We start from the raw sequence: 26,836 nt of genomic DNA on the forward strand, positions 1-26,836 counted from the left end.
GACCTGTTGTCTTGACAAGAAACTTGCCTACCAAAGAAGAAGAAGAAGAAAAAAAAGGTTTGTGCGTGCAGTGGAGACGGGACCTTGTGGGGTGGCTTCAATGTTTTCATCACAAGTTAAAGAAATTAAATTTGCAGAGCTGACATCTTGTTGAGTACTTCTTGTTGGGCTAGTTGGTGATACATAGCTATAATTTGCACCCTCATTCAACAGTATCTTATTGCTTATGTATTACATTATACACAATGAAGCATTTGTGTGCATAAACGACTTTATTAGCTAAATTACCATCTGTTCGATCAACACACATTCAGTGAGCATGCATTTCGCTTAAAAGAGTGAAGTTAATAAAGGTAAATTTCATACATTTGCCCTGAAGTGCTGTAGTTAATATGCTATATACAGCATTCCGTTGCATGTTCTTGTTCTCGCATAACAATTGTGCAATGAAGCATGTGCATACGCATTTCCCTGTATTAGCTCGATTATCGACTTTTCGATTGAAACATTGAGTCAACATGCATTTTTCTTAAACTGAAGATAAGTTACTAAACCTAAATTAATTGAACTTGCCATCAAGTAGAGTAATTATTGTGCTATATACACAATTCTGTTGTGTACAATTATTTGTGCAGCACAATGCTTTGCACAATGAAGTATGTGTGCATGTTTCATTATCTGTTCAATGAAAACAAGGCACACATATTGCTTAACATGTAACAGTAATAAGTTACTAAAGCTACATTTCCAGGACCTGCAATCAAGTTTAGTAATTTGTAAGCTAAATACATCATGCATGTGATGGCACCGATCTGATGTGCATACTCTTTTCACCTTGACAAAATGATTCACACAGTGAACAATTGGCTTCACTGATGGATGCGAATGGCCAGATGAACTCGGGTAAACAAAAGGAACTGCAGCCTGGCCTAACGAAGTCCTCCACTTGCAGTGCCCACGACAGCATAACGACAGGCCACCCCTGTGCACATCAAATGCACAAACGGCTTTCCAAACACATCTCGCCGTCACTGTACACCAGCACCTCTTGTTCCTCTTCTGAAAGGCAATCCATCCACCTGTCCATCTCACACACTCAGTGTCCATGCATAAAAGGAAATCTGTTTTCACTTTCGCACACCTTTATCCTTGCGAAGAATGTCTAGGAAGCGACCTCTTGTCATTTCACGAGCTAAAAAGAAGGAGCAGTAAAGTTAGTACCTGCACTGCAATAGAGAAACAATAAGGTTGATAAACATGTAGCATGTTTATGCAACTGAAAGGTCACGTGACAACTGCATGGGCTACTTGGCTGCAATTGTGGGTGCAAATGATGGAGCAAACATGCTGGGCAACTTCCTGCCTGCCACCTTCTCAGAGCCACTGCAGAGAAGGATGCATGCTCAGTCTAGTTTGCGCTACCATGGCACCACAGACCCTTCGGCAGGAAATTGGTCTGAGAGCAGGTGATGCTTGTCCCCAAACCAAAAAGAAAGGCACCTACCTTTTCCACATCTGCTGACTAAAGTGCACAATGTGTACAACAGTGATGAAGTCGAGAGTATGACGAAATCTTGCCTGGTCAGGAATAACCATAGTGAAAAACAAAACAGACGCCGGCCAAGGTGAAAAAATATTGTAAGAACTTGACGTTTCGGCACCCACATGGGAGCCTTGTTCACAATCTTCATGCACGCAATGAAAAATGATGGCAAGCAGTGAGTAACAAGTTGTGGGTAGGTGAGCGAGTTTAGTTTATTTTGCGGACTAATGGTAGAAGATAATGAAAGAGAACCCCTGTTTTCAATGGCAGTGTGCGTACCCTCCACGCCTTCGTTACACTGAGGGCCGCATAGACGAATTTGTTTTGCTTGATGTACTTATCGTTGGGATATGGAGGCAGCACGGATTCACACTGAATAACATAAATCACAACTATGGGACTTCAGGATAGGAGGAAACGAGCATTTGGTATTTCACATACTTTTAAAGTTATGGTATTGCATCTTTCAAATAATGAATGGGGACATAAGTGCAAACACTGTTTAGCTCTGCTTGGAGGCTCAATCATGTGCTTAACTGAGACCCGTAACAAGTCATTTACTGCCACAAATACAACGCTTAGAAAAGGCGTCATTCCACGGGAAACATCCCAGACCCTATAAGCAACCACCGCTGATTTCCTTGGAAAGAACTGTGCTAGTTGATGATCTTGTGAATAAAGTTTCACCAAAGTATTTTCATTCAAAAATAATTTTTTGTGACATAAGCGCTCTTAAGTTTCCGTGAGGAAGCAAAAGTTTGTTGGAGGTAATATGTTTTAAAGGGTCCCTGAAACGGTTCGGTCAAATTTTGTAGACGCGTAGGGCACAGCTACAGACAAACATCAGCACTGCAATTTGTGCGAAGCGTCTCATATTAAGAGAGCTACGGACGATTGCAAGTTACCCTCCTCCATAGCTCTGCTTTTTCTCCTCAACTCACTGGCCGAGCGATCGGGGTTAAGCTCAGCCTTCATTGGCTCTGCGTCATGATGGGATGTCGTGTCTTCTACTTATGGTTGTCTTAAAGCCAGCGTGCGAAGCCTCTCCAACCTTTCCGCCAGCCGCCTGGCAGTCGATCCCATGCGAAAGCTTCGAAGTAGCGTGCGTTGCAAGCATTCTGTCGCAGCGCCGAGCGTGTCCAGCATTCCGGTAACTACAGGCGAGCTGGGCGTTTTTATGGATGGGTGGAGGCAGTTAACTAAAAAGCCCCTCCATGCTACTATTGCTGCGATTAAGGCGCTTTAGCGCAGACGTACATGAGTGGACTGAACCGTATGCATGGTCCAGCCACCTGGTGTCGCAGAGCTTAACCAGCCAAACAATCAGCTAATATGTGCTATAACTAAGTGTAAAACATTTTAAACATCTATAAAAACAATGTGTTCAGGATTACGTTCCTGCCAAAAATTTACGCCACCAGCAAAGTAGAACGCACTTGATTACTGCTGTATTAGTTCTGTGTTTGGTCGAGCTCTGTGTCACCAGGTGGCTGCACCGTGCAGGAAATTCAGGGTTGTGCCTGCACTCATTCTGTAAAACGCCCAGGCCCAGTCAGCTAGCACTTGCGTTTACCCAAATACCGGACATGCGAAACACTATTGTGGTATATAGCAATCATTCAGTGTGAAGCGACGACCGCAAACGCGTAGATGCTGGTGCCGATCAGATACCGACAACCAGCGCTGCAGCCACTTCGCTCGCATGTTTGCCATGCAGAGGAACACGATGTCGCAGCTTGACATGTCGCCGATCACTACGTTTGCAGGCTACAACATAAGGGCGAGCCATGGTGCTCGCGAAAAGACAGATCGAGACCAACACAAACTGCGCAGCTCACGTCAAGACGGAGCATGTTGTAACACAAGCAGATGACACTTGCTGTGTGCCGTAAGTACTTTCAAGAGTGTAATCATACATTGTCCTTGTGCACTCTCTTTCTGTTACTTTCTTCTTATAGAAACAAATTAACTAACATTTCAACTATTACAAACAACATTTGTTCACCATAATGTTGAAAAAATTATCAATGACATGCCCTGGGCAGCCAATCGGATAGCTCGCCCTACTGACGTCATATGGTCAAATCACGACACCTGGGGCGCGATCTTGTACGCGTTCCAAAATGGAACGGAGGCGTTCCGTTCCATTAAGCCGCACACGATTGGTCAATTTCAACCACGACGTTCAAATTGACCAATCGTGTGCGGCTCGATGGAACGGAACGCCTCCGTTCCATTTTGGAATGCGTACAAGATCGCGCCCCTGGTCAGGGGTGGCTGAAAACTCCATCAATTGGCGTGCTGTGATCGGTAGCAATGTGCCCTTTTAAAACCTTATAATAAATTACACGCTTTACACAGAGCACTCAGACGGATCAATTAATGATCAGAAGGACCTACCCTAACGACTCAGTGTGACGCTAGACTTTGGCAGGGAAAAAAATTTTTTTTTTTCGTATTTACAGCAAGAATGCAGTGCAGCCAAAGTGGGTTCTGGGAGAAGAGGGTTAGGCCTACATCCCCGCAAAAATTAAAGAACAGGCAATACCACCAAACGAAATGCCGCATGCACGAAATTCGGATAATTTCACACTTTCACGAGCCACTGCGAGTGCTTCTTGAATTTTTTGCTAACTTCTAGTTGATTCTCAGCTTTGATCTTTTTATGCATAAGAGAGGAGGCTTGGAGGAATACAAAAAACACAACAAAACACAAATTCGACTTTTCTCGTTAAAAAATGCGGTTTTTCGACCCTGATTTCCTCTTAAATCAAGTGTCAAACTAGTTACAATGACAAATGTTATTTTAGAATATTCTACAGGAGTGTTATGTGATGCGATGTCAAAAAGGTTAACACATTTATGAATTTTCTGCATTTAATTGGCTCAACAAAAAAATTGAGTTTTCAGAAAATTTGCACACAGACATCGTTAATGTTTAAGCCACAATAACTTCTACCACTTTTTTCAGTAGCTATAGCTTCTACTAAAAATAATGCTAGACAATCAAATCAAGGAGTTTTCCAGAAAATTACTCGCAGTGTTACCAAAAAAGTCATTTTTTGATGAAGTTCAGACCTAAATCAAACATTAAGGCGCTCAGAATAAAAATATGCGAGATAGCTCATTACAATAATTAAAACGGACACCGACCACGAAAGTTGAAAAAATATAATAAGACGTTTCGGCTCCCGCACGGGAGCCTTGTTCACAATGAAGTTGAAGCGGGTTGGCCGTACGCCCGGCGTATGTGGATGAAGTCAAGAGTTGGACGGAAACGGAGATAGCTCATTATTGGAACCAACCTTTCAGCTTGTGATATAGAAATTTTAATTCAATTAAATTTTGATTGATGCGAGAAAACACATTCCTTAGGTTCACAACCAATTTCACCGGTAGGAACAACTGAACAGAAAATTTTCTTTTTCGGGAAGAATACTTTGGTGCAAAGTCGTCAACTAGCTCACTTCTTTTCCAAGAAAATCACCAATGGTCACTTTTGGGGTCTGGGATGTTTCGCGTGAAATGACTCGGAGGTGAACACACAGCAGTATTGCTATGATTAAAGGACACAAGGCTGTTGCAATTGCTTCCCACTTTCTCTCCACGAGCACAACTTCGTACTGCTCCGCTTGTTCGTTGGCATGCATGTTTTAGCAATTGTGCATTTTTCCTCGTGGCTAATGATTAAGTAATATAACTGTGAGATTCAACTGAAACAGTGATTGCATGGAGCTTTTGAAACAATAGTTTGACTGTGGAGCTCGGCAAGCATAGTCAAATTAACCTATATGTACCTTGTAGCCAAAGATATGTCTAGGCGATACCACAGATCTTAAGTAATTTGTCGTACGAGGGCACTTCTGGCACAACAAGAAATCTCAAAGCTTTCTATGTCGAGTCTCCCATTCTTTTAGAATGCAATGTACTTCTCCTTCACCAATGCCTGATTAGATGATGTCCAAATATATATACAGTTAAACCTGGATATAACGAAATTGACAAATTCCCAAAAAACTTCGTTATAAAGAGGATTTTGTTATATGCAGGTTCGGCACGAAAATTCGAAAAAGAAACGCTTACCGTATTTACTCGATTCTAACGCGCCCTCAATTGTAACGCGCACCCGTTTTCCGTTTTCGTCAAAGCACTCATCCTTGGAATGTCACACCAGGTACCGGATGCGTGGACGCGTATCGTTTCGCACAAGCGCGAGGCATCGGAAACGAAGAGCGAGCGTCACGATGGCGTCGTAGCGTTGTATAGTGTTACAGTAGAACCCCGCTGTTACGTTCCCGGGGGCTGCGTTTTCCCGGCTGTTAAGTTGTTTTTGTCCGGTCCCGGCACAGCTCCCATAGAACCCAATGCATTGGTAACCCTGCTGTTGTGTCGCAACTGTGGGACCGTTCCCGCATCATACGTTGCGAACTGCCACCCCGCGCTGGCCCGAGTGGCCATTTTGACTTTTCATGTCGCTTGGCTTGGTGGCTTGACAATGGCATTGGCTGCCCAAAGTGCCGGGGGCGACAACCATGACATATTTTCGGTTTCCGCCAGCAAAAGTATGGCCCTTGAGATCCGTGTTTGCTATAAAGATGGTGTCTATGATGCGTTGTGTCCCTAAAATTGGTTTTGGCTCATAGATATTCGGTATAAAGTCCAAGGGCGACAACGCAGTCGCCCCGTACCGTGTGCTGTATGTGCGAGTGAAAACGTGCGTGGGGAGCCGACGACCACGTCTAAATCTCGTGCGCAGAAGAAAAGCAGGAAGGAAGCGCGCCTTCTTTCGTTGCGCTCGAGGCACTGGCGAGGGAGCGAGGGGGGAGGGATAGCGGGGCGGTGTTGTAATGTACTCTGGCATCAACTGCGTACTGCGCAGCGGCGCGCGTTCGCGCGGGCCGTATCTTGAAAGCGATCTGCGTTGGGGCAGAGTCTAGCAGTGTAGGTGTGTCGGCGGAACGTAGCTTTGTGTGTGCTGTGTGTTCTCGGCGCTCAGTGTGCGTTGAAGCGATAGACAATAGCACGAAGGTCACTTCGCTCGCTTCTCCAGCGGCGCTTCCACACGCCGCCAGCGTTTGACAGCGCGTGTCCGCGCTCATCGAGTATGATGGGTCACAGCGTGTACCAGCGCGTCGGCAACATCAACTGGAAAAGGAGAGAGTGCCGGCTTGACGGGCTAGACCAGCTGCAGCAAGCGGCAGGATCAGGTTTGAATGAAGGGAGGGGGAAAGGTCACGCCCGCGGTGGCAAGATCGCCGGGTCGAGGGATGCAGGCCCGCATCACACACGCACGCACGCACACGTGCGCTCGCTTTGCATTTCGTCGCGGCGGAGAAGTTGCTTCCTGTTGCTGCTTGCGCAAAAATGACAAAATTTGGGGCGAAATCTCTAGGTTGTCGGAGGGGGAAATTCGTTATATCGAGGGGTCTTCCGCTGCCACTTCGTTACGTAGAGGTCTCAAATACATGTGCTTCTATGGAGTAACGGCGGGGAATAGAAAAACTTTGTTATATCCAGGAATTCGTTATATGGAGGTTCGTTATAAGCAGGTTTAACTGTATGACTTCATGTGCAGAAACTTCAAAGCAGCATCGCCACCCATCTTTCATATTTATGTTACTTCTTAACTACCACAGTAACAGTGAAGGTTTGGCCTATTGCATAAGCATAATTAAATACCAGCCCAGCGTAATATTCCTCATTATTGCCTGTTTAAAAAGCCAACAGCGGAATTTTCCGATGCAAGCATAGATCTCAAACTGTACAAGAAAGGCCAAGAGATCTTTGCTCATTTACTGCTCTTTGTGTTTGTTCAGTGCCTAACTTAATCAACTCACGAGTTCAAGACTGGTGGCCACAGGAGCTCTCACATTACTCTCACACACTGCCTCTGGCTCACACTTGATGTGCGCTCTCACTCATCAGCACTCACTTCCACTGAGACTCATGTTATAAACTTCTCGCATGTCAGTGCAAGTAAGTGTGTTGAGATGCTTGGCATGTTTTTATTTGGCCTTACCGATGATGCGCAGTTACAACGCAGGCGAGAGCTTGCGCGGACAAGGAACGCGTGGATAACACAGGTTTCCGAGCGAGGCTGACGTGGTGTGGCAGCGATGCCCACTCCCCTCACGCAAAACCTGGCACACTTTCGTGGCAGCAGGTGCACGCTTTTGCCCGCTCTGCTCCGCCGAGGCACGCTTGTGACGTGGTGTTGCAGACAATGGGAATTTACCTGCCATTTCGCTGCTACAGACGACAAACGCCGGCTTTTTTTGCTCAATGGGCCATTTGATGCTTTCGCATCAAAAACTTGTGGGAAGAACTGAGATCTCACATAAAGAAACCAGTGCAGAGCACTGGGCAGAAAGCATGACACTCAGAAGAACACCTGATGGCACTCAATGGTATCAATTTATAAATTATTTGCAATGATGGCTTAGAGATAATAGCACATGAATACTAAGCATGATGTTGCAGGCTCATTTCCGGGCAACAGCAGCCCTGCTTCACTGGAGCAAGGACATCTGGTGCACTGACATTATGATGCATGTTTAACCACAGTTTGCACAGACTAAACTCAGGCCTTCCACTATCCCAAGCGTAGCTTTGGAATGTAATACCCAGCACTGTGGTAACACCTAATACATAGTTATCTTCAAGCAGCCTGGCTTCATCTGTCCACTGCATTTTTTTTTGACATGGTGTCAACTCTTTCCTCGATGGTGTACACATCTACCAGCCAGCAGGTTTACGCATGGTACACAGCACAAACATCCAATGTGAACACCAGCGCTATATCATCAGTTAATAAAAGGCAAGGTGACATGACAAAGAGAATTTACCTGTGCAGTGGGGTTGGCTTACAAGCTTGCATGAAAACTCTTGAATTGAATTCTGGGTTTTTACATGCCAAAACCACGATTTGATATGAGGCACACCACAGTGGGGGACTCCGGATTAATTTTGAACACCTGGTGATCTCTAACGTGCCCCCAAAGCACAAGACACGGGCATTTTTGCATTTCACCACCATCGAAATGCAGCCGTGGTGCCCAATATTTGATCCCGCGACCTCGTGCTTAGCAGCGCAACTCCATAGCCGCTTAGCCACCATGGTGGGTATGAAAACTCTCTGCACCATGCAAAGCCTAAAGTAGACAACACGTGTCAATATGTCCACAGCGTTAATCAAATTAACAAAGGTTTCGAGTAGTCACCAAAAAGCATTATACTTACATTCCTCAATTCCCAGCTTGTATGCAAGGTTCTGAAGGTCCTTTACTTTTTCAAGCAGTGCTGCTGCAGTCAAGCTGCCAAGTTCTGCAAGCAAGTCAGCAAAGTAATTGAATGACACTTAAAATGCTGGCACTTATCATGGTTACCAGCTGTACCGTGCTACCTAATGTGTTTAACTCATTCAACAACAGCACTGAAACTTGCGAAAAAATAATAGGGGGCAACATTCTACGGCGAAATGTATCATCAGGCCTTGAAAATCGTGCCCATTTCTAAATAAATGTACAGGCCCCAGTTGACTTAAAATGCTATTCACCGCCGCATTAGTGTGAATAGGCGGTTGACGACGTGCACCGAGATGTACACAGCAGCCTTCAGCTGTGAACGGTTTGGCCCGATTTTTCTGGTTGTTATGATTTGATTCGGGGAGCAGGCTTATTCGCTGGGAGTCGAAGACGCCTTTGAGGGCAGCAAGGAAGAAACGGCAAAGGGCATGGCACACAAACATACATTGAAAGACCGAAATGACAATTACGAGCACACAAAGCACTGGCATACGAGGACAATAGACAAGTGTCTCTACCAAGGGTTCATGCTGCAACAGCACGCTTATGGTTTGGCGTTCCACGAAGTTGCCATGGTGCGTCGCTCGATGATTTGAACGAGAGCAGGTGGCAGGCGAACTCTCACAGGCTCTTGTTCGTTGGCTGGGTGACGTGAGCGGAAAGCGTGTCATTTAGGGGTCCCTCGTGCATTGGCATTCAACTGGGTCCTTCCCGACAGCTGTCGGCCTCCCGAACATTGACGTCCAACCCAAGCCAATGGCTCTTCCTTGCTCGACTTCTCAGTTCCATCTGCCTCTGCCAACATGGTCTCTTCTTCTGTAGGCTGCTTGAGCAACACGTTATTTGCTAATTGGCTGAACACTCTTTTAAGGCGCTTGCTTATTCGTAATTATTATTCTCCCCCCCACTCCACGAGCGCACGTGCAGCGAGGTGTCGTCCTTGTTGTGGGTGATGGAGGTGCCGTGGTACACTTGCTTTTATGTTTTCAATGTCATTCTATCATTTTCGAAGTGTTGCATGGCACTTCACTACACTGGTAATGAAATGTACTTTAACTAAACTTATATTGCCCTCAAATGGCACTTTTATGCATAAAATGAGTTGAATATTTCTTTGAAAAAAGCGCAAACTCTTTCAATGGCGGACTGGCCTTCAGCCATACACAGTCTCTGTTCCAGCAATTTCTAGGAGCTTTTTGTGTATGTTTCGCTTGCGTTCCGCCTACTCAGTTACTATGTTGCACAAGTTAATGCCTCATTCTCTGCAGTCTTGCACTGGTTTAAAACAGCACATTTTTCTGTACAACGAAGGTAAAGTAGCAAGTTAATGGGCACTCTACATCACCAATTGTACGCGTACAACTGCCCAAGCAAGCTAGACGACGCGGCTGATGACGAACGCCTGCACTAAACGAATAAGGCTGACCTCCATCGTGCTGTAGTGTCTATCTGGCAATCCGTTTGATTAGCCTTACTGTTTGCTGTGCACTGCAATAAACGAGTAGTATATAGTACAACTGAAGCAATCTTGGCAACGCTGCAGGGCTGGTAATTGTATAACTTTTTTATTAGCAGCCTTTCACCTTATGCAGGCCAAGGACGAGTTTCCCTCTTCTTCCCAATAAATGTCACAAACTAGTGGCAGCTGTTTTCTCATGTTGGTTTGAATGCTCCGCTACTAGGTAACGCAAATTAATGTTTGCGGCTGCCGTTAGCGAATGCACAGCACAAGTACGGCTTTCCTGAGTCTTAAAAATGGAGCCGTGCAGTACCTGTGGCTGCTGTGACATCGGATGCCTTTTTCTCTGCCATAAACGTGGTTCTTTAGCTGTGCCTTCTTAGCTCCAGTGAGAGCTAGAAAGCCCTAGTGAATTTCATTCTGAGCTGCAAGTTAGTTTTTATGAGAGTAACGAGGAGTTTGAGCCACTTCTTGCCCCCTCGCACATGGCTCCACATAACCGCTCGCCTCCTGTGCCCCCAAGATTTGCTTTCTTCACCTTGTCAGCAATGGCACGCAGAGAACAATGAAAACACGCTCGACTTCTTCAAACTGTTCTTTGATGACGAAATCATAGAAAAAAGATACAAATGCTTAGTTTTTAGTCACTACATCTGTCATTCTCCTGGAGAGTGGAAACATACACACCGAATAACTTGCTCAAACCTCAAACAGGTGAAGGCCTGAGGTTGCCTCATTTTTTTAACTTCCAAAACAAAAGATTATTGATTTTAACAGAAAACAAAAAAAGCAAGAAATGAACTACTGATACTGAACAATCAAAAAGCTGTTATCCATACATAAATAAACCTTTAAAATTGGCATTTTTCTTGAAGATAAAAAAAAAAGTTGGGCAGTTTCGCACTAGTGGCGCGAAGGCTGGGCAAACAGCAAAGCTGACGGCCCCACCTAGCTTATTCTTGGTTCGACTAAGTTTCTGCATGGTTATGCTTCGAGACTCGGCCAAGTTATGCGTGGTTATGGTAGATCATGTTCATGTCCACTTGCCGCTGGAAATTATCCAGGACTTGCAGACCCGGATCGTTTTGTCGACGCTTCTGGATGCATGCATGCCTTTGCTCGCAAATGCGAACTCGCAATTCCGGATCTTCTGCAACTCGCTGTCGTTTAGCTGCTGCTTCTGCGGCGCGATACTCTGGATCAGCCCGAAGTCGTCTCACCCGCTCTCAAGTAGTGGCGCGTCATCTTTCGCGCTGCGCTTCCTCTTCCTCCAGAGTGACAATCTTCTTCGGTTGCTCCATTCCCACGTTACATGAGGGTTACAATATATATCCCGCGGTCACCGACGTCATGGCTTAGCTGCGCATCTGCACAACTGTGGCGACCAATCTGCACGGCGTGGTGACGTCATGGCTCGGCTCCGCAGCTGTCGCGAGGCTCAGCGTAAATGGTGCGAGGAGGCGTTGCTAGGTGACGCATGTGATGCAATCCCTCGGCGTGGTTTTTTGGCACACGATCTACGGACTAACCTCCGGCTTAAACAGCTTCACTGTTAAAAGGGTTAAATAGTATTATGTAGACATCATGTGCACCTGGCGGTTGGTGGATATGACGTAAATTCAAAAACGTCACCTTCGAAAATTTTCTGCATGCTGTGGACAGCTGCCTAATCTTGGCGGTCGTGCCATGGAACCATGTTACATGAGGGTTACAATATATATCCCGCGGTCACCGACGTCATGGCTTAGCTCCGCATCTGCACAACTGTGGCGACCAATCTGCACGGCGTGGTGACGTCATGGCTCGGCTCCGCAGCTGTCGCGAGGCTCGGCGTAGATGGTGCGAGGATCGTGTGCCAAAAAACCACGCCGAGGGATTGCATCACATGTGTCGCCTAGCAACGCCTCCTCGCACCATCTATGCCGAGCCTCGCGACAGCTGCGGAGCCGAGCCATGACGTCACCACGCCGTGCGGATGACTCAATGTTGTTGGTCATGTCTCACTTCCAGCGAGTGGTAATGGTGACACTATTTTCAGTTTCAAAATTAAATATGTCTCTTTTTGAAAGCTTTTTGTGACACATGAACTAGTATTTCACATTCAAAATTTTTGCATAAAGGTTGCAGAGCAAAAACTTGTCTTTCCAAAGCTCTTAGCATTAGTACTACTTTCTCACCTTGCAGCATGACTAGGCCATCTTCATCCAGAGCCCACTTTGGCTTTGTGCTCCTCATGTGTGCAGGCTAATTTTCACAAGGGAAGTGCGAGAGCATCAATTAACAGCGAGAAACAAAATGCCCACAAAAGGCATCCTACAGCCTAAAACAACCTTTTATATCTAGCAGTGAAGCTACTGTACTGAACAGTGTCAACATTTCTTAAACGTAATTTTGGTAGACCCACTTTAAGATAAGCAGCTCTAAACAGAACTCTTCATTAACTAAGGAAGGCACACACACACACACAAGTTTCTTTTCTGCAGTATTCCTGTGTGCATTGTTCTTATTTCCTCAGTGATTGGCATGGTCCCAATCAAGAATTCTTCAATAAGGTAGAACTTAAAAGCTTTGTCTGGTTTCCTATAAAAGCAATGCAAGGAAAATTTTGTCAGGACAAACCATTTGCCCCATGCAAAGCAACTAATGTGAACTGCTGTGGTGCTGCACTTGCTACAGAGCTACAGCACTGTGACAACTGACCTTGCCTTGTGTCAATGTTGCTTTACGATAGCCCCTTCGGTCACAAATTATGACGGAGTGTTCTTAAACCCTCCAAATTTATATACATATTCTGGAATCATGGCATAAACATTGCAAGAAAAATTTCAGACCTATAGCATTAATATACAAGTCACATCTGGCCAGTTGTCATAATAGAGAGCTTTAGTATTGCGGAAAATGTTTGCGTTAGCGTGTTACGCACGCTAAATCTTTGCGGAACGCTGTTCGATAGAGTTTTAGTATAGCGCAAGACAACGATGCGCCGCTAAGCGCAAAACTTTGCCGCGCCATCTAGCTGCGAGTACCGTAAAAACCAGAATATAGGTCGAACTTTTTTTCAAAAAACCGTTGCGAAAAGTCGACCCTCGTCTTATATACCGGATATTGGCGGAAAAATTACGGAAGTCTTGCAACAATGGGCAGATGAAGTAAATAGCCGCCTTCGCCATCGCATTCAAGCTGATTTTTCACATTTTGTTTCAAAATGAGCGGAAGCCGACGGCAATTCACCGTCGACTTCAAGAAAAAGGCGATTGAGTACGCGGAAGCCCACCGTGTGCTTCGTATCGTGCGACCATCGACCCGCGTGTTTGTCAGGTACTTTATCATCACGGCACGGAGCAGTATTTAAATAAATACTGTCACCATTGTGCAACCAGCTGAGTCGCATTTGTTTAAAGTTAAGGGTGTCTTTCGGTACTTTTGCCATTGAAAAAGATTTTTTTCATTTTTAGAATTGGTTAGTTGGGGGGTCGACCTATATTCCGGTTCGACCTATAGTCCGGTTTTTACGGTAGTCGAAGCAGCAAACTGAGCAGCTCGACAACCAAACTAGCCGTGTGGATCCACGCAAAGCCATGAAACGAGCCTGCATGTCAAGCGTTCGGGCCGAGGGTGCCGCCATGTTTGCAACGCTAAAAACTTAGCGAGCGTTTAGCGTCCCCGCTATATTCGAAAAATAGCGGACACACGCTACGTGCAAAACTGAAATAGAGTTTTGAGCATGCACAGTCTGACCCCGCTATCTTCTTGCGTTTAGCGTGGTGCCATTTCCGCAATACTAAAACTGTCTAATGACAAAAATAAGCAATTACAGATATTGACCTTATATAGATGATGCATTATATCAAGAAATGAGCTGAAGTACTTGCTACAATTAGATGCACTGGTTATTGGTGATTTGAGGGCATTGCAGTACAGTAAAAAAACCCTAACTGCAGTTGTAAAGAGCAACACATTGAACTCCTTGTCGAACATGGTAGCACATATTTTTTTATTTAATTGTTTTGCATTACTATCTGTACTAAAGTAACTTATGACATTGTTTTTGGTTAGCAGAGGGTTATGTTTACATTTGGCAATATGTTCAAAATTTTTACCTTGTCATCATTAGTTGGAGAATTCAATACACAGAGTGACGGTGACTAAAATTATCGGATAACAAAAACAGTGTGGCCTCTTTAGCAATGGTGTGAAGAAACCTAGACCGAACTGAAAAGGCACAGCTGGCATCATAAATAGATGGGGCATGGATTCCATATAAAAACTTGATTTATGTTCGGTTCAGGCATGCAGCACGTAAATGAATGGACACTGGTTGCACGTAACAGCAATCCAGTGATCCTCTCAAGTGCCTCTATGTGCCCAGGATTCAGGCAGCATTGTTGCTCATTTTGGGCCCCCTAAGTTAACAGTGATAGTACAAGCATACACATACACTGTCAGATTGGCAAAGGTAAGGCTGAAGTAAAGGAGACTGGGTGAGTTGGTATACTTGCAACGGTGAAGGTGAAGCACGCTGTGCATGACATGGAACGAGATTTCTGAGAGATTTATAGCAAGCTAGTTGGTTGGCCATTGTTATTGCAAAGGCAGTGCACTTATAGGGTTGTATAGCACAGAGGGAACAACCACAAAAAGAAGGGCAAGACGACACACAGAGCGCAAACTACCAAACATAGATTTATTTTTCCAGGGCACAATTTTATAAGCTCGCACAAAGCCATCACACATGCTCCAAATGATTGTCTCGCAAGAAAACCAAGTTCCTTACCAGGAAAGGTTAACAAGTGGGCTCTGCCAATGTAACTATGGTGATAGGAGACCAAAGGAGTGTGAAAAGGAATGCCAAATCACCTTCGTTCCTTGCACTAGCAATGTCATTTATAGGATCCCTCTCTCTTGCAGTAAGAAGTGTATAGGGCAGATGGACAGGTGGCTTAATGATAAGACTTAGAGAACACAACAACAATGTCAGAAATGCATGTGATGGGTGGCTGGCTATTCATTGTAAATTCTGTGGATGTGAACCATTGTTTAGCACATGCACTGTTGTAAGCTTCATGCATGAAAAGCTTACAAGAGAAATCATTGAGGCTGAAAAGATTTCGAGATTAGGTACTGAGTGCATAAGCACCTCACATTTGTTAACCTTTCCGATAAGGAACTCGGTTTTCTTAGGAGACAATCATTTGCACATGCGTGGTGATGGCTTTGTGGGAGCATATAAAATTGTGTGCTGTAAAAATAAACCTCTGTTGGTAGTTTGAGCTCTGTGTGTTGTCTTTCTCTTTATGCTCATTCCCTCTGTGCTATATAGTCAAACCCGGATATATCGAATCTGAAGGGGATCACAAAAAAGTTCGATGTAAAAAAAAATTAAATTGTGGGGTTTTACGTGCCAAAACCACGATCTGATTATGAGGCACGCCGTAGTGGGGGACGCCGGAAATTTCGACCACCTGGGGTTCTTTAACGTGCACCTAAATGTAAGTACACGGGTGTTTTCGCATTTTGCCCCCATCAAAATGCGGCCGCCGTGGCCGGGATTCGATCCCGCGACCTCGTGCTTAGCAGCCCAACACCATAGCCACTAAGCAACCATGGCGGGTAAAAAAAAAGTTCGATATATAGGCAATTCGATATATAAAATAAAAATTTCATACAGAAAGTTTCAAGGGGATTTTACAGCTGTTCCATATGCACAATAATTAGTTATATGTGGGTTCGGTATATCCAGTAGTGTCACTGAGCAGAATTAAGTGCAGGAAGAGACGAAGTGGACAGGACAGACGGTCTGTCCTGTCCACTTTGTCTCTTGCTGCATGTAATTCCGCGCAACAACACTACATGATGCACCAACTAGTCCACAACAGTCTACGCTTCTGATATATCCAGGTTCGACTGTACAACTCGATGATCCATGAACCAACAAGCCCAAATTTCCACTATCTTGCAGTGCATTTCTAGATGCATGTGTGAACAGAGAAACAGACACAAGTGCGCTAAACTTGCAACAGCAACTACAGGTGATCCTAGAGAGGCAGACAGAACCTGTTTCTGTATTCGTACATGTGTCTAGAGGCATGCTGCCTCTATGACACAATAAAATAGGTGCATTCTGCATTACTAGCATGCAAGCTGTCACTTTAGGTAGCAGGTGCAAAACGTAACACAAGAGATTGGAATGCGACTAACAGCCCTAAGCAACACAGGGTCTATGAGAGATGCCACAGGGGAGGGATTAATGTTGACCGCATACTGGCATTTCCGGCTTGTCATTTTTTCAAGCAAAAGGGCCCCTCCCAAGGTTTGGGCATTACAAACAGCTAAGCGCGAGGCCCAAATCAAAGGTGGCTTGTACCACCATGGTTACTGTGGCTCACTGACCTGCTTTTTTTTTCTTTTAACTTTTTTTATGGCGTTTCCTTTTTCTGCCACTTAGCTTTTCGTACATGGCTCCTGCTGCTCATAAGCTGGCGCCAACTCGCTCTGACCACGACTGCAATAAGTTCCATGGCTTCATTTATTAAAGAACGTCTTGCCTGGCAGACATCATATGCAATGCTTAAATTCAATATTGTGCCCACGCGTGGTAATCACACATATGAGATGTTAGACGTAAACCAAACCGCAAGAACAGAATCTCTGTTCTGATATACTATGCAGAACACGGCTAGCGACCCTTTCGTTTTAATAAACGTTCGCAAACTGATTCACCTAACCTAAATAGAGAGAAACTCACCGAAAGGAGCGCAGCGAATTCCATAACTCCAGGTACTGCAAGAAACATGCATACGAATTTATGCACATGCACCTCTAATTTACTCTCAGGAAATGTGGCTACTTAGAAAAACAGAGCTCGCGGTCATATGACCACATTTCGCTTATTTTGCTAGCTAGGCATTCGAGACGGAGAACTCACTTGGCTCGGGCCATAGCTCTGGAGACAGCCGCCCATCCAACTGTTCTTCGCTTAGAAGGGCCATTTCGGAGTCATCTGAAAACATAGGAAGGGGTTACGATCCAACAAGATAACTTTGCATAACCAGCGCCTCCTCTGGCATAACGAGCATGTAGGGAAAATTCTGTCCTATGCATAACGGAACTACTCTCAGCAGCAGCGGTCGCTTGACCCGTTACTGCGCCGGTTGCCATAAGCTCCCTATAAGAAGCTCACCAGAACACTGTAGGATACAATTCTCATCTTGAAGCAAATAACAACGCGACAAATGTTACAAAACAGACAAAATGCGCCGCCAGCACAGCTGCGAGAGCAACAAGCGTACAAATTTACCTCCATTGCTGCACGACGCCATTTTCGACTGCGGAAGACTCTCACAAGGGGCCGCCACCATCTGCAGCGCTGTGCGTGGTCCGTTGTTTTTGTTCGTTTTCTGCTAAGCATCGGGCGCTGTTGAGAGGCGCTGAATAAATACGCGTACGTTTCGCTGTGTTGGCAACGGGCCCGTGACGGGCCCGCTAACGTTTCTATTCAAGGCCGTGACGCGGAATTCGTTGCATCGCTTGCAATCTTTACAATCTTTCCGTGTTCATATGCGTCCTATGCGCCTGACCAATGCATTGGTCTGACTTACGACATGCTTGCGATATCGGGAGGATCCCCAACGAAGCAGTCGTTCTTTCTCACAGACTCGCTCGCGTTTAGTTCTCCCAGCGATGAAGTGTATGGCCGTGCTTTTCCTGCTACATTTAAGCGCACCACAGTCGCATCTTTTGTTACCTTTCTAAACAAATGGGCATGACGATTGAGTGCAGGTAATTCAGCAGTCACGACTACATTGACGCTTCTGATCTGAATTCTAGCTCTCTTCGCCTTTGACAACCAACTTTCAAAACGCTCGCAAACTATTCTACTGCAAATATTTTTCTTTGCTTGCACTGAATTAGGACGTTCCCTGAAGTCAGATCTGTACAGGGTCACTACACCAGGTCTATTTTTTTATTTATTTTCTTACCTATACTTCGTGCAGGCTCGTGTAGACGAGTGTAATGCCCACGACCGGCTTTATAATTAGAGCTGGTCGTGTAGTTACGGTGGCTAGATTGGTATGTGTGCCGACCACGGCCGCCTGGATCGGCGTAGTTCACTGCTTCTCCGCATCATGACAGCAGGAGTGGCGCTGCGGTCAGAGGTTTGCCCGTTGAGGTTTGCCCACTGGAATGCATATCAAGTGACATTAATGAGCTAGGAGGAGGGTGCGAGATTATTATACTAGGAGACATGTACGGGTACACAGACTCAACAGGCAACATGATGCTGGATATGTGAAAGGCATGGCTTAGTTGTATGCAACAGTACTGAGAAGTGTGAAGGGCACATAACATAGGAGGTAGGGAGCTTGCAGCATCTACGATAGATTATGCACTAATGTCACATAGGATGCATGATAGGCTAAATGTAATGAACATAGATGAATATGGCTCCAGAAGTCTAGGTAGTGATCACAAACGTATTAAGGTGAGTTTTGGAAGAGAAATGAAAGTAGGTAGGAGGCAAGATGAACAACCAGGTGGAATATTTTACTCGGAAAAGCAGCTGGAAATAGCAACCCAACAAGTTGAGGAAGTAATCACAGAGGATACTAAAACAGAATGGACATATGCAAATTTAACAGGGCTATTTGAGCTAGAGCTTGCTAAGGCACGAGTCATGCCCAAAGGGAACAGAAGACGTAAGCCCAAGAGCTGGTGGGATGAGGTGGTTAAGAAGGCCATAGAGAAACGTCAGGAAGCATCCAGGGAACACAGATACTCAAAGCAGAAGGGTGAACCAGAGGCTGATGTAGACAGAAAATGGAATAACTTCTTAAACTGTAGAAGGGAAGCATCCCATTTGATCAATGAGAAGATTAGAAGAAAGGGGACCCAATGGTTGTCAGAAGTAAACAAAAAGTATAGAAAAGCAGCGAATAAATTTTGGAAACATCTCAACTCCTTGAGTAATAAGACTAGCCTAGAGCAGAGGTTTATAGTTACAGCTCAAGGTGTTCGGCTAGAAGGAGATGAGGCAATGAAACATATAAGAACAATGATGACAGAAAAATTCAAAGAAAGAAACGCGTAGCATGTGCTCAATCTGGGGAGGATAGACTGTTAGTGCAGTGGCTCCACTTGAACAAAGCGAGTGGGAAAGGGCAGAGAAGAGGGTTCCTAGTAGCACGTCGACTGGTCCTTCGATGGCATCCCAATTATGTTGATAAAGACATTGGGCCCAAAATCTAAGAAAGCATTAAGAGAGGCAGTGAGCAAAATGATAATGGACGGTAAAGCCCCTGACGGGTGGAGACTGAGCAGGATGAGCATGATATATAAGGGAAAGGGGGACAAAGCCGACATAAACAACTACCGTCCCATAACAGTGACGTCAGTGGTTTACAGGGTGGTGATGCAGATTATAAAGGACAGACTGCAGGCATGAACGGAGAACGAGGAGGTGCTGGGGGAACTACAAAATGGGTTCCGGATCAAAGAAGGTTAGAAGATAATCTGTTCTCATTGACGCAGTGTATTGAAATAGCAGAAAAGGAACACAGGCCCCTATGGCTCGCATTTCTGGATATCAAGGGAGCCTATGACAGTGTAATCCAAAAGGATTTGTGGGACGTACACTGGGCACTCTAGATGTGGAAGATGGAGTAAGTAATCTTTTAAAAGATATCTATAAAAGTAACAAGGTGCTTATAAAATGGGAAAACAAGGTATCTGGGCCTATATAGAGATACAGCAGGGGCTTAGGCAGGGGTGCCCTCTGTCACCCCTGTTGTTCATGCCGCTTCTGATTATAGAAAGGATTATAGAAAAAATTAGAGAGGAGCGGAATTGGCTTCAACCTTTCCTTTTTAAAGCAAGGAGAATGGATTAAACAGTCATTATACCAGGACTGATGTACGCGGATGACATTGTACTTATGGCTGACAGCAAGGAAGACTTGCAGAGATTAATGGACATCTGTGGTAAAGAGGGAGATATAGCTTAGGTTTGAAGTTTAGTAAAGAAAAATCGGCAGTCATGACTTTTAATGATAATCAGGGCAGCGAGCATAGGATACATGAGGTTACGCTGGAGGTGGTGGATAAGTACAAATATCTTGGAGTGTGGATAAACAATGGGGCTGAGTACCTAACGGAACATGAAGAATATGTAACGGCTAAAGGTAGCAGAAATGCGGCTGTGATGAAAAATACGGCACTGTGGAATTGCAATAGGTACGAAGTGGTGAGAGGGATTTGGAAAGGGGTGATGGTCCCTAGTTTGACTTTCGGCAATGCGGTCCTGTGCATGAGATCAGAGGTTCGAGCAAGGTTGGAAGTTAAGCAGCGAGGGGTAGGTAGACTGGCTCTGGGAGCACACGGAAATACACCAAATCAGGGGGTACAGGGTGACATGGGATGGACGTCATTTGAGGGCAGGGAAGCCAGCAGCAAGATAGAATTTGAGGAGCGATTGAGAGAAATGGCAGAAAAGCGGTGGGAAAGGAGAGTTTTCAGTTATTTGTACATGAGGAATGTTGACACAAAATGGAGGAAGCTGACCAGAAAATTGTCAATCAAATATTTGGACTGCAGGAGGGGTGCAAACCAGGAAACAGCGGTTAAGAAAAATGTTAAAGAAACAGAGAGGGGTCTGTGGAAAACAGGGATGCAGACGAAATCAGCACTGGGAACATGCATGCAGAACTTTCAAGCAAGAAATTGCGAAAGAAAATATCTATGATAATTCTAGGGGAAGCTCTTTGTTGTTTGAAGCCAGGACGGGAGTATTGCGGACTAAGATGTACCGAGTCAAGTACCAAGGTATAGACACGTTGTGCGGTGCATGTGGAGAAGAAGAGGAAACGGCTGAACACCTCATACTTTTCTGTGAAGGGCTTAACCCTACAGTGCAAAGCAACGGGGCTGATTTTTTCAAAGCATTGGGGTTTAGGGACAGTGAAGGCAAAATAGACTTTAAGCGGGTAGAAATAACCAAACGGAGGTTATCTAGCTGATTGGTGGCTAAAATCAAGGCAGGGGTGAAATTTCACCCACCACAAAGTACAAACTATGTTAATAGTCATGGCTAGGTGGCGCATGCCACCGCCCGATATAAAGGGTTCAGCCTCATCCACCCACCCATTCATCCATCCATGCCGTGAAGCGCGCGTCGTCTGCTACTGAGAGTGTCGTTTTGCGCGCCTGTTATATTTAAGATAATCGGTTTTTCACAATAAAACCTGAAATACAATGGTTAAATTATGTTTAGAGAGTGCTTAAGAGTGCGATGTTTCTTGTTGCAATGAGTAATTTTCAAAATCGGTCATTTATATCGTCTGTTAACACGCTCACTTCACGGAGCGCTGCGCTCGCAGTCATGATAGTTCTCCGAGTTCTTGTAATTTCCTTAGATGTTTAAGGAGCGAAGTGAAGACTGTGGGTGATATTTGTGAATACCAAGCTCGTGAGACTCCGGGACAAAGTGAAAGTGTTCCTGCACAGAAGAAAACAAGCCGGAAGGGCACCACTTGCTCTGTGCCAAACTGTAATTTCGGCTACAAACATGCAAGCCACGCGCGAAAGAATCATTGGTTTCGATGCGCTGAGACCCAGAACTTTCCGAGAGACGTGACCTTAACCTTCGCCGTGCCGAAAATATGTTTGTACCGCATTAGTCATGTGCCAGCGCCACTTCAAGGAACATGTCATCGAGCATATGATCGGCAGGAAGATTGTGCAGATTCCGATGGCGTACGTATGTTAGAGTGACACTTCCTTCTTTGCTACCCGACGCTGCGCCTTACATATTGAAGAAAATTTCTAGAAAAAGAACAAGCGAGGCTCCAACGGCATGTTGGCCGTTGAAATAATCCGGAAGAGACAGCGAGCCAATTAAATCAATGCCTCCTCAGGAGACATTGGCCAAACTTACACCCGCTCCAAGCAAATAGGATGCGAATGAAAATGTCGCGTGTTCTACAGGTGAAGAATGAGTATTTGTAGACAAGTGAAGAAATGAACCTGCTCAAAGACTGCCGACGAAATGATTGTGTGTGCAAAAGATTCAGCTTCAAGTGCAGCGGCCGCGGTTACAACGCAACGACTGGCATATATACCCTGCCGCTGGCATTGCCCCCCATTTCGCCAGCTGAAGCGTTCAGGAGTCATCGGTTGTGAGCAGCATAAAATCGAAATTACGAACAGGATCATCAACCTAATACATATATTGCTCACCTGCACTTCCTTGTGACGACCAAAACTCAGCTCCTGAGCGTACTACAGAAAAGAAAAAGCACCTTACGCTGCGGCTACGCTACGTGCATTTTGAGCGCTGTGATGCAGTGCAGTGTTTCATTTAAAGCTATAGTTGCAATAAAAGCTTGGTGCACGTTGCTGCATGCATGGTTTGCCTGTGTAACCGAAGAATTACCTAAATTATTATTGCATTCAAATATACATATATACGATCTTCACGAGTCCAAACTATGATTTTTCATGCTACAAGCTACTGCTCTCATCATACATAATCGCCCAACGCAAGAAAATTTTTTCTTCATCACGAACAAGTTTATATAATATATTTTATGAGTTTATAATAACCCTAATACACCAAGGAAATTGAACCAAAGGATTTTAGTTGTACGAATATCGATATTTATTCCATTGTGTTTTACATCATTTCAAGTCAAAGCATTTCTCTTGCGCATTCCATGGTATAAGAATATACACTGCACGTTCGCGTACAGCCCCTACATATACTACTGTATACATCTATTCTGCAAAGCAAACTTCGCCTTTCTCGCTTTAGATGAACTGATGAAGGACTATTTCGTCCATGCAGAATTTGCGCTTCTCCTCGTAGACTCAAGTTTATTGTGTTTACCGAACTAAACAGCGTTAATAGCTATTATATTCTTGAATCTCAAACGGGGAAACAAACAGGTGACGGAAAAGGCAAGTACTTTACCTTCACAAGTGACAGAGCTCTGTTGCGTTCAGAAATTTGTAATTGTCTATGATGCCACTGTAAATGTGGTTTTCAATTTAAATACGATGGTAAATATGCCGCAGTTGCAATGTAACGTGGCCTCAGCAGCAGACGACGCGCGCCGCCTGCGACAAACCCCCGACCGCAGCGCCAATTTTGTCGTCATGATGTGGAGAAGCGCTGAACCAGTCCGTGCCCGGCGGACGGCACACCTACCCATCTAGCCACCGTAGTGTGGTGCCGCTCAGACCTCGTAGAGTGTACTAGATTGTACCTCGTGTGCTGCAGATTGGCTCGCTGCAGGGGCGTAGCCAGAAATCTTTTTCGGGGGAAGGGGGGGGGGGGGGGGGTTCACCGGCCCGACCCGGGGGGGGGGGGGGGGGGGGCAAGCTTCTGCTTTTCTCTACGTCACGTGATCGGTAATAAATATCGGTAGTTTAAGCAGACTCTATACGTGTATATCAAAGACATGGGACCGCCACCCCCCCCTCGCGTGTGCTTGTGAAGAAATTAAGTAAAAAGTAAAGTAAGCTCAGTAAAATTAATACAGTAAGTACGACAGGTACAGTGGGCGTTTGGAGCAACGGTCTCTCATCGCGCCACTGAATGGACCAGTCTTCGAAAACGCATCATTGAGACGACCAGTGCGATCAGAGAAGACATCATTAATTGTTAATTTCCGTTAAGCGTAGATGGCGTCTTCCTCGTCGGGGCGAAGTGCGTTTCACAAGTCAAGGACGGCTATACGCGTGAAAATGCACGTGCAGTCCTCGGAGCAGTCGAGTGGCAGCCTGCCTTCGCCTGCCTACGCGAAGGTCGTGTAGTCAGTGCAACATGGTGTATTGCGCGATCGTCGGCTGCAATGCCCGCACGCAGAGCAAGTTGCAGAAAGCAGAGAGCAATGCGCCGGATCGTGGTTTTTTTAAAGTGCCGAAAGTGCGCACGAACGAGTGTGAGAAGACGAAAGTTCTCTCGGAAGAGCGTCGTCGTGTTTGGCTGGCGCGTATCAACCGAGCCGGCATTGCGGACCCTGACAAGCACCGCGTCTGCTCACGGCATTTCTTATCAGGTATGGTGACAGTTTTATCTTCGTGATAGTGTTAAGTGCACAAATAAAAGAGAAAACAACCGAGATGCAAGCGTTCAGCATCGTTTAAGCATTGTGTTGAAAACAGCTTTGTGTTGAAAACAGTTGTTGTGAACGAAAACTTGGAAAACTTTCCCAGACAGATTTGGAAACAGCGGTAACGTTACTGTGGTTTTATCTAGCTTGTCACGTTGAACGAAAGATCCGCGAAGTAAATTTCGTATCTACTGTGCGTTCAACGTAAACATCGCATCGCTCATCTACGCAGGCAAGCCCGCCGGTCTCTTTGACGACTGCAGTCCTGACTGGGCTCCTTCGCTGCATTTAGGACACGATAGTAAAGCTGCTTGCGGGAGCCGATACATTCGGCTGAAAGCACGACGAACCCAACGGCAGCAATCCCATCGGACAGGTAACGAATGTTTGGCGCATGTATTTTGGGCCGCAAAAACGCTTCACCAGCGAAGACTTCACGATTGCTTCGTTTACAAATGCAGTTGCAGCCGCGGATGTACATCCAGCCGGAGACATTCCACCTGGGTCGCATGCTGACGAGACTGATGCAGTGCAGTCCTTGGAATCTGGTGAGTGCCACTGTGTAATGAGTCTGACCTTTGTAGCTGCTGCTTTTTAGCACTGGTAGTAAGTAAACAGTGCTCAGAGCTGGTGCAAGCAAACCCTGGAATGTTTTGATTGGGCAGAATGTCTAATGAGGAGTGGCACATTTGACATGTGTTGTTTTATCATCTGATATATTCGTGTATTGCACTTTTCTTTTTTCTAGGCATAAGCTGCCAAACTGAGATGACTGGGAGCGATATCATTCAGCTTCAAAAGGAAGTAGTCAGCCTACGAGAAGAGCTTGGATCTGCGAAGGTGGAAATAGCAGCAGGAAAATTCACCGAAAACGCATTGCGCCATAATGATGACAAGGTGTCATATTATACTGGGCTGCCAACATTTTTGATGCTCTTCTCCCTGTTCAACATTCTCAAAGAACATGTATCACATTCTTCCAGAAATGTCCTCACGCAGTTTGAGGAGCTGTTTCTGTTCCTCATGCGGATGAGGCTTGGCATTCACCTTCAAGATTTGGCATATCGCTTCAAGGTGTCACAGCCAACCGCTTCCAGAATTTGTGAGAAGTGGCTAGATGTTTGCTACGACCGCCTGAGTCCACTGGTGTACTGGCCTGAGAAAGAAGACGTAATGAGAACTATGCCAGTTTGTTTTGTTGAGAATTTTGGGCTAAATGTGAGGGTCATATTAGATTGCTTTGAAGTTTTCATCCAGAGGCCAAGTTCGCTTCTAACACGAGCTCAAACATGGTCCCACTACAAACATCACAACACTGTGAAGTTCCTGCTAGCAATATGCCCACAAGGGATGATAACGCACATTTCAAAAGCATTTGGTGGCCGTGCTAGCGACAAGCTAATCACTGAGGACAGCGGTGTTCTACAATTGCTTGACAGAGGTGACATTGTTTTGGCAGACAGGGGCTTCCTGATAGCAGAAAGTGTCGGGATGTGTTGTGCCACACTGGCAATCCCTGCCTTTACAAAAGGGAAAAGGCAGCTTTCCAGCAGGGAGGTTGAGCAAACAAGGGAAATCGCTAATGTGCGAATTCATGTAGAGAGGGTAATAGGAATGGTGCGGAACAAATACACCATACTGAAGGGGACATTGCCAGTAGAGGTTCTGAGAAAGAACAACAACCATGAATGTCCAATCGACAAGATTGTGAGAGTGTGCTGTGCACTAACAAACTTGTGCAATACCATAGTGCCATTTGATTAGCCCTTTGATGACAAAGGTTTTTTTGTTTGTGCATCTCGCCTTTGCTAGGTCTTTTTGCGTGGTTGTTCAGCAGACATTTCGCACTACTAAAGCACTGTTCAAATGTGTCTATTAGGATCGTCTTATCTGCAAACATGTCTTGCCTCCTCGCACTTTTACCTATCCTCCTCTTCGCCTGTATATGTGTTCATCTTCATCGCCTGTGTGCTGCGCTGGTTCGCTGACGAGCTCCCGGGCCTAATAAACGTCGTTCCAACCGAGACGTCACAGTATTTTCGACCTTGTGTACACTCGATTCTTGATGTTTTCATTTGATTTGTGTATGAAAAAATGTTTTCATATGATTTGTGTAATTGTAAGCTGTGTACACCATGTAATATTTCGAAGCTCCCCTTACCCAATGTTCATTCTTTGGGTGTGTTATTTATTTTGAATAAATAAATAAATAAACTAAAAAGAAATTCACTTTTATTTAGTATCACGACATGACCTGCAAAACCAAAGCAGGCCTTTTGGTGCTCTTTTCAATCCTATACAACTGAAATGAAACCATTTGACATGGCAGTTTTCATTGTCACAGGCAATCATTCTGCCTTTCTCGGGTCCCCTGCAAACACAGAAAGTCTCAGCTGGAACGTCACATTCATCACTTCTTTGTG

At 45.2% G+C, this 26,836-nt stretch overlaps 2 protein-coding genes across 4 annotated transcripts; one reads left to right on the forward strand and one right to left on the reverse strand.

The window, feature by feature from the left end:
- Positions 1 to 253: 253 nt before the first annotated feature.
- On the reverse strand, positions 254 to 17,711 carry LOC119457486 (protein lin-52 homolog). Of its 3 annotated transcripts, none has more exons than XM_037719070.2 (7): positions 17,604 to 17,711; positions 17,232 to 17,306; positions 17,052 to 17,086; positions 12,484 to 12,550; positions 8,783 to 8,866; positions 1,142 to 1,192; positions 254 to 1,059 (listed from the first exon to the last, which is right to left on the reverse strand). In XM_037719070.2, the coding sequence occupies exons 1-7, from the start codon at positions 17,662 to 17,664 to the stop codon at positions 992 to 994; spliced, it is 441 nt and encodes a 146-aa protein (XP_037574998.2). In that variant the 5' UTR covers positions 17,665 to 17,711; the 3' UTR covers positions 254 to 991. The 3 variants fall into 3 exon arrangements, with proteins under 3 accessions (XP_037574998.2, XP_049526080.1, XP_049526079.1); XM_049670123.1 differs by having other exon boundaries at positions 17,487 to 17,616; XM_049670122.1 differs by lacking the exon at positions 17,604 to 17,711 and adding an exon at positions 17,376 to 17,401.
- Positions 17,712 to 24,860: 7,149 nt separating this feature from the next.
- Positions 24,861 to 26,562, forward strand: LOC125946606 (uncharacterized). Its single transcript, XM_049670121.1, has 2 exons — positions 24,861 to 24,961; positions 25,162 to 26,562. The coding sequence occupies exon 2, from the start codon at positions 25,182 to 25,184 to the stop codon at positions 26,175 to 26,177; it is 996 nt and encodes a 331-aa protein (XP_049526078.1). The 5' UTR covers positions 24,861 to 24,961; positions 25,162 to 25,181; the 3' UTR covers positions 26,178 to 26,562.
- Positions 26,563 to 26,836: the final 274 nt, after the last annotated feature.

Source organism: Dermacentor silvarum, chromosome 7, assembly GCF_013339745.2.
Source record: "Dermacentor silvarum isolate Dsil-2018 chromosome 7, BIME_Dsil_1.4, whole genome shotgun sequence".
Taxonomy (NCBI): domain Eukaryota; kingdom Metazoa; phylum Arthropoda; class Arachnida; order Ixodida; family Ixodidae; genus Dermacentor; species Dermacentor silvarum.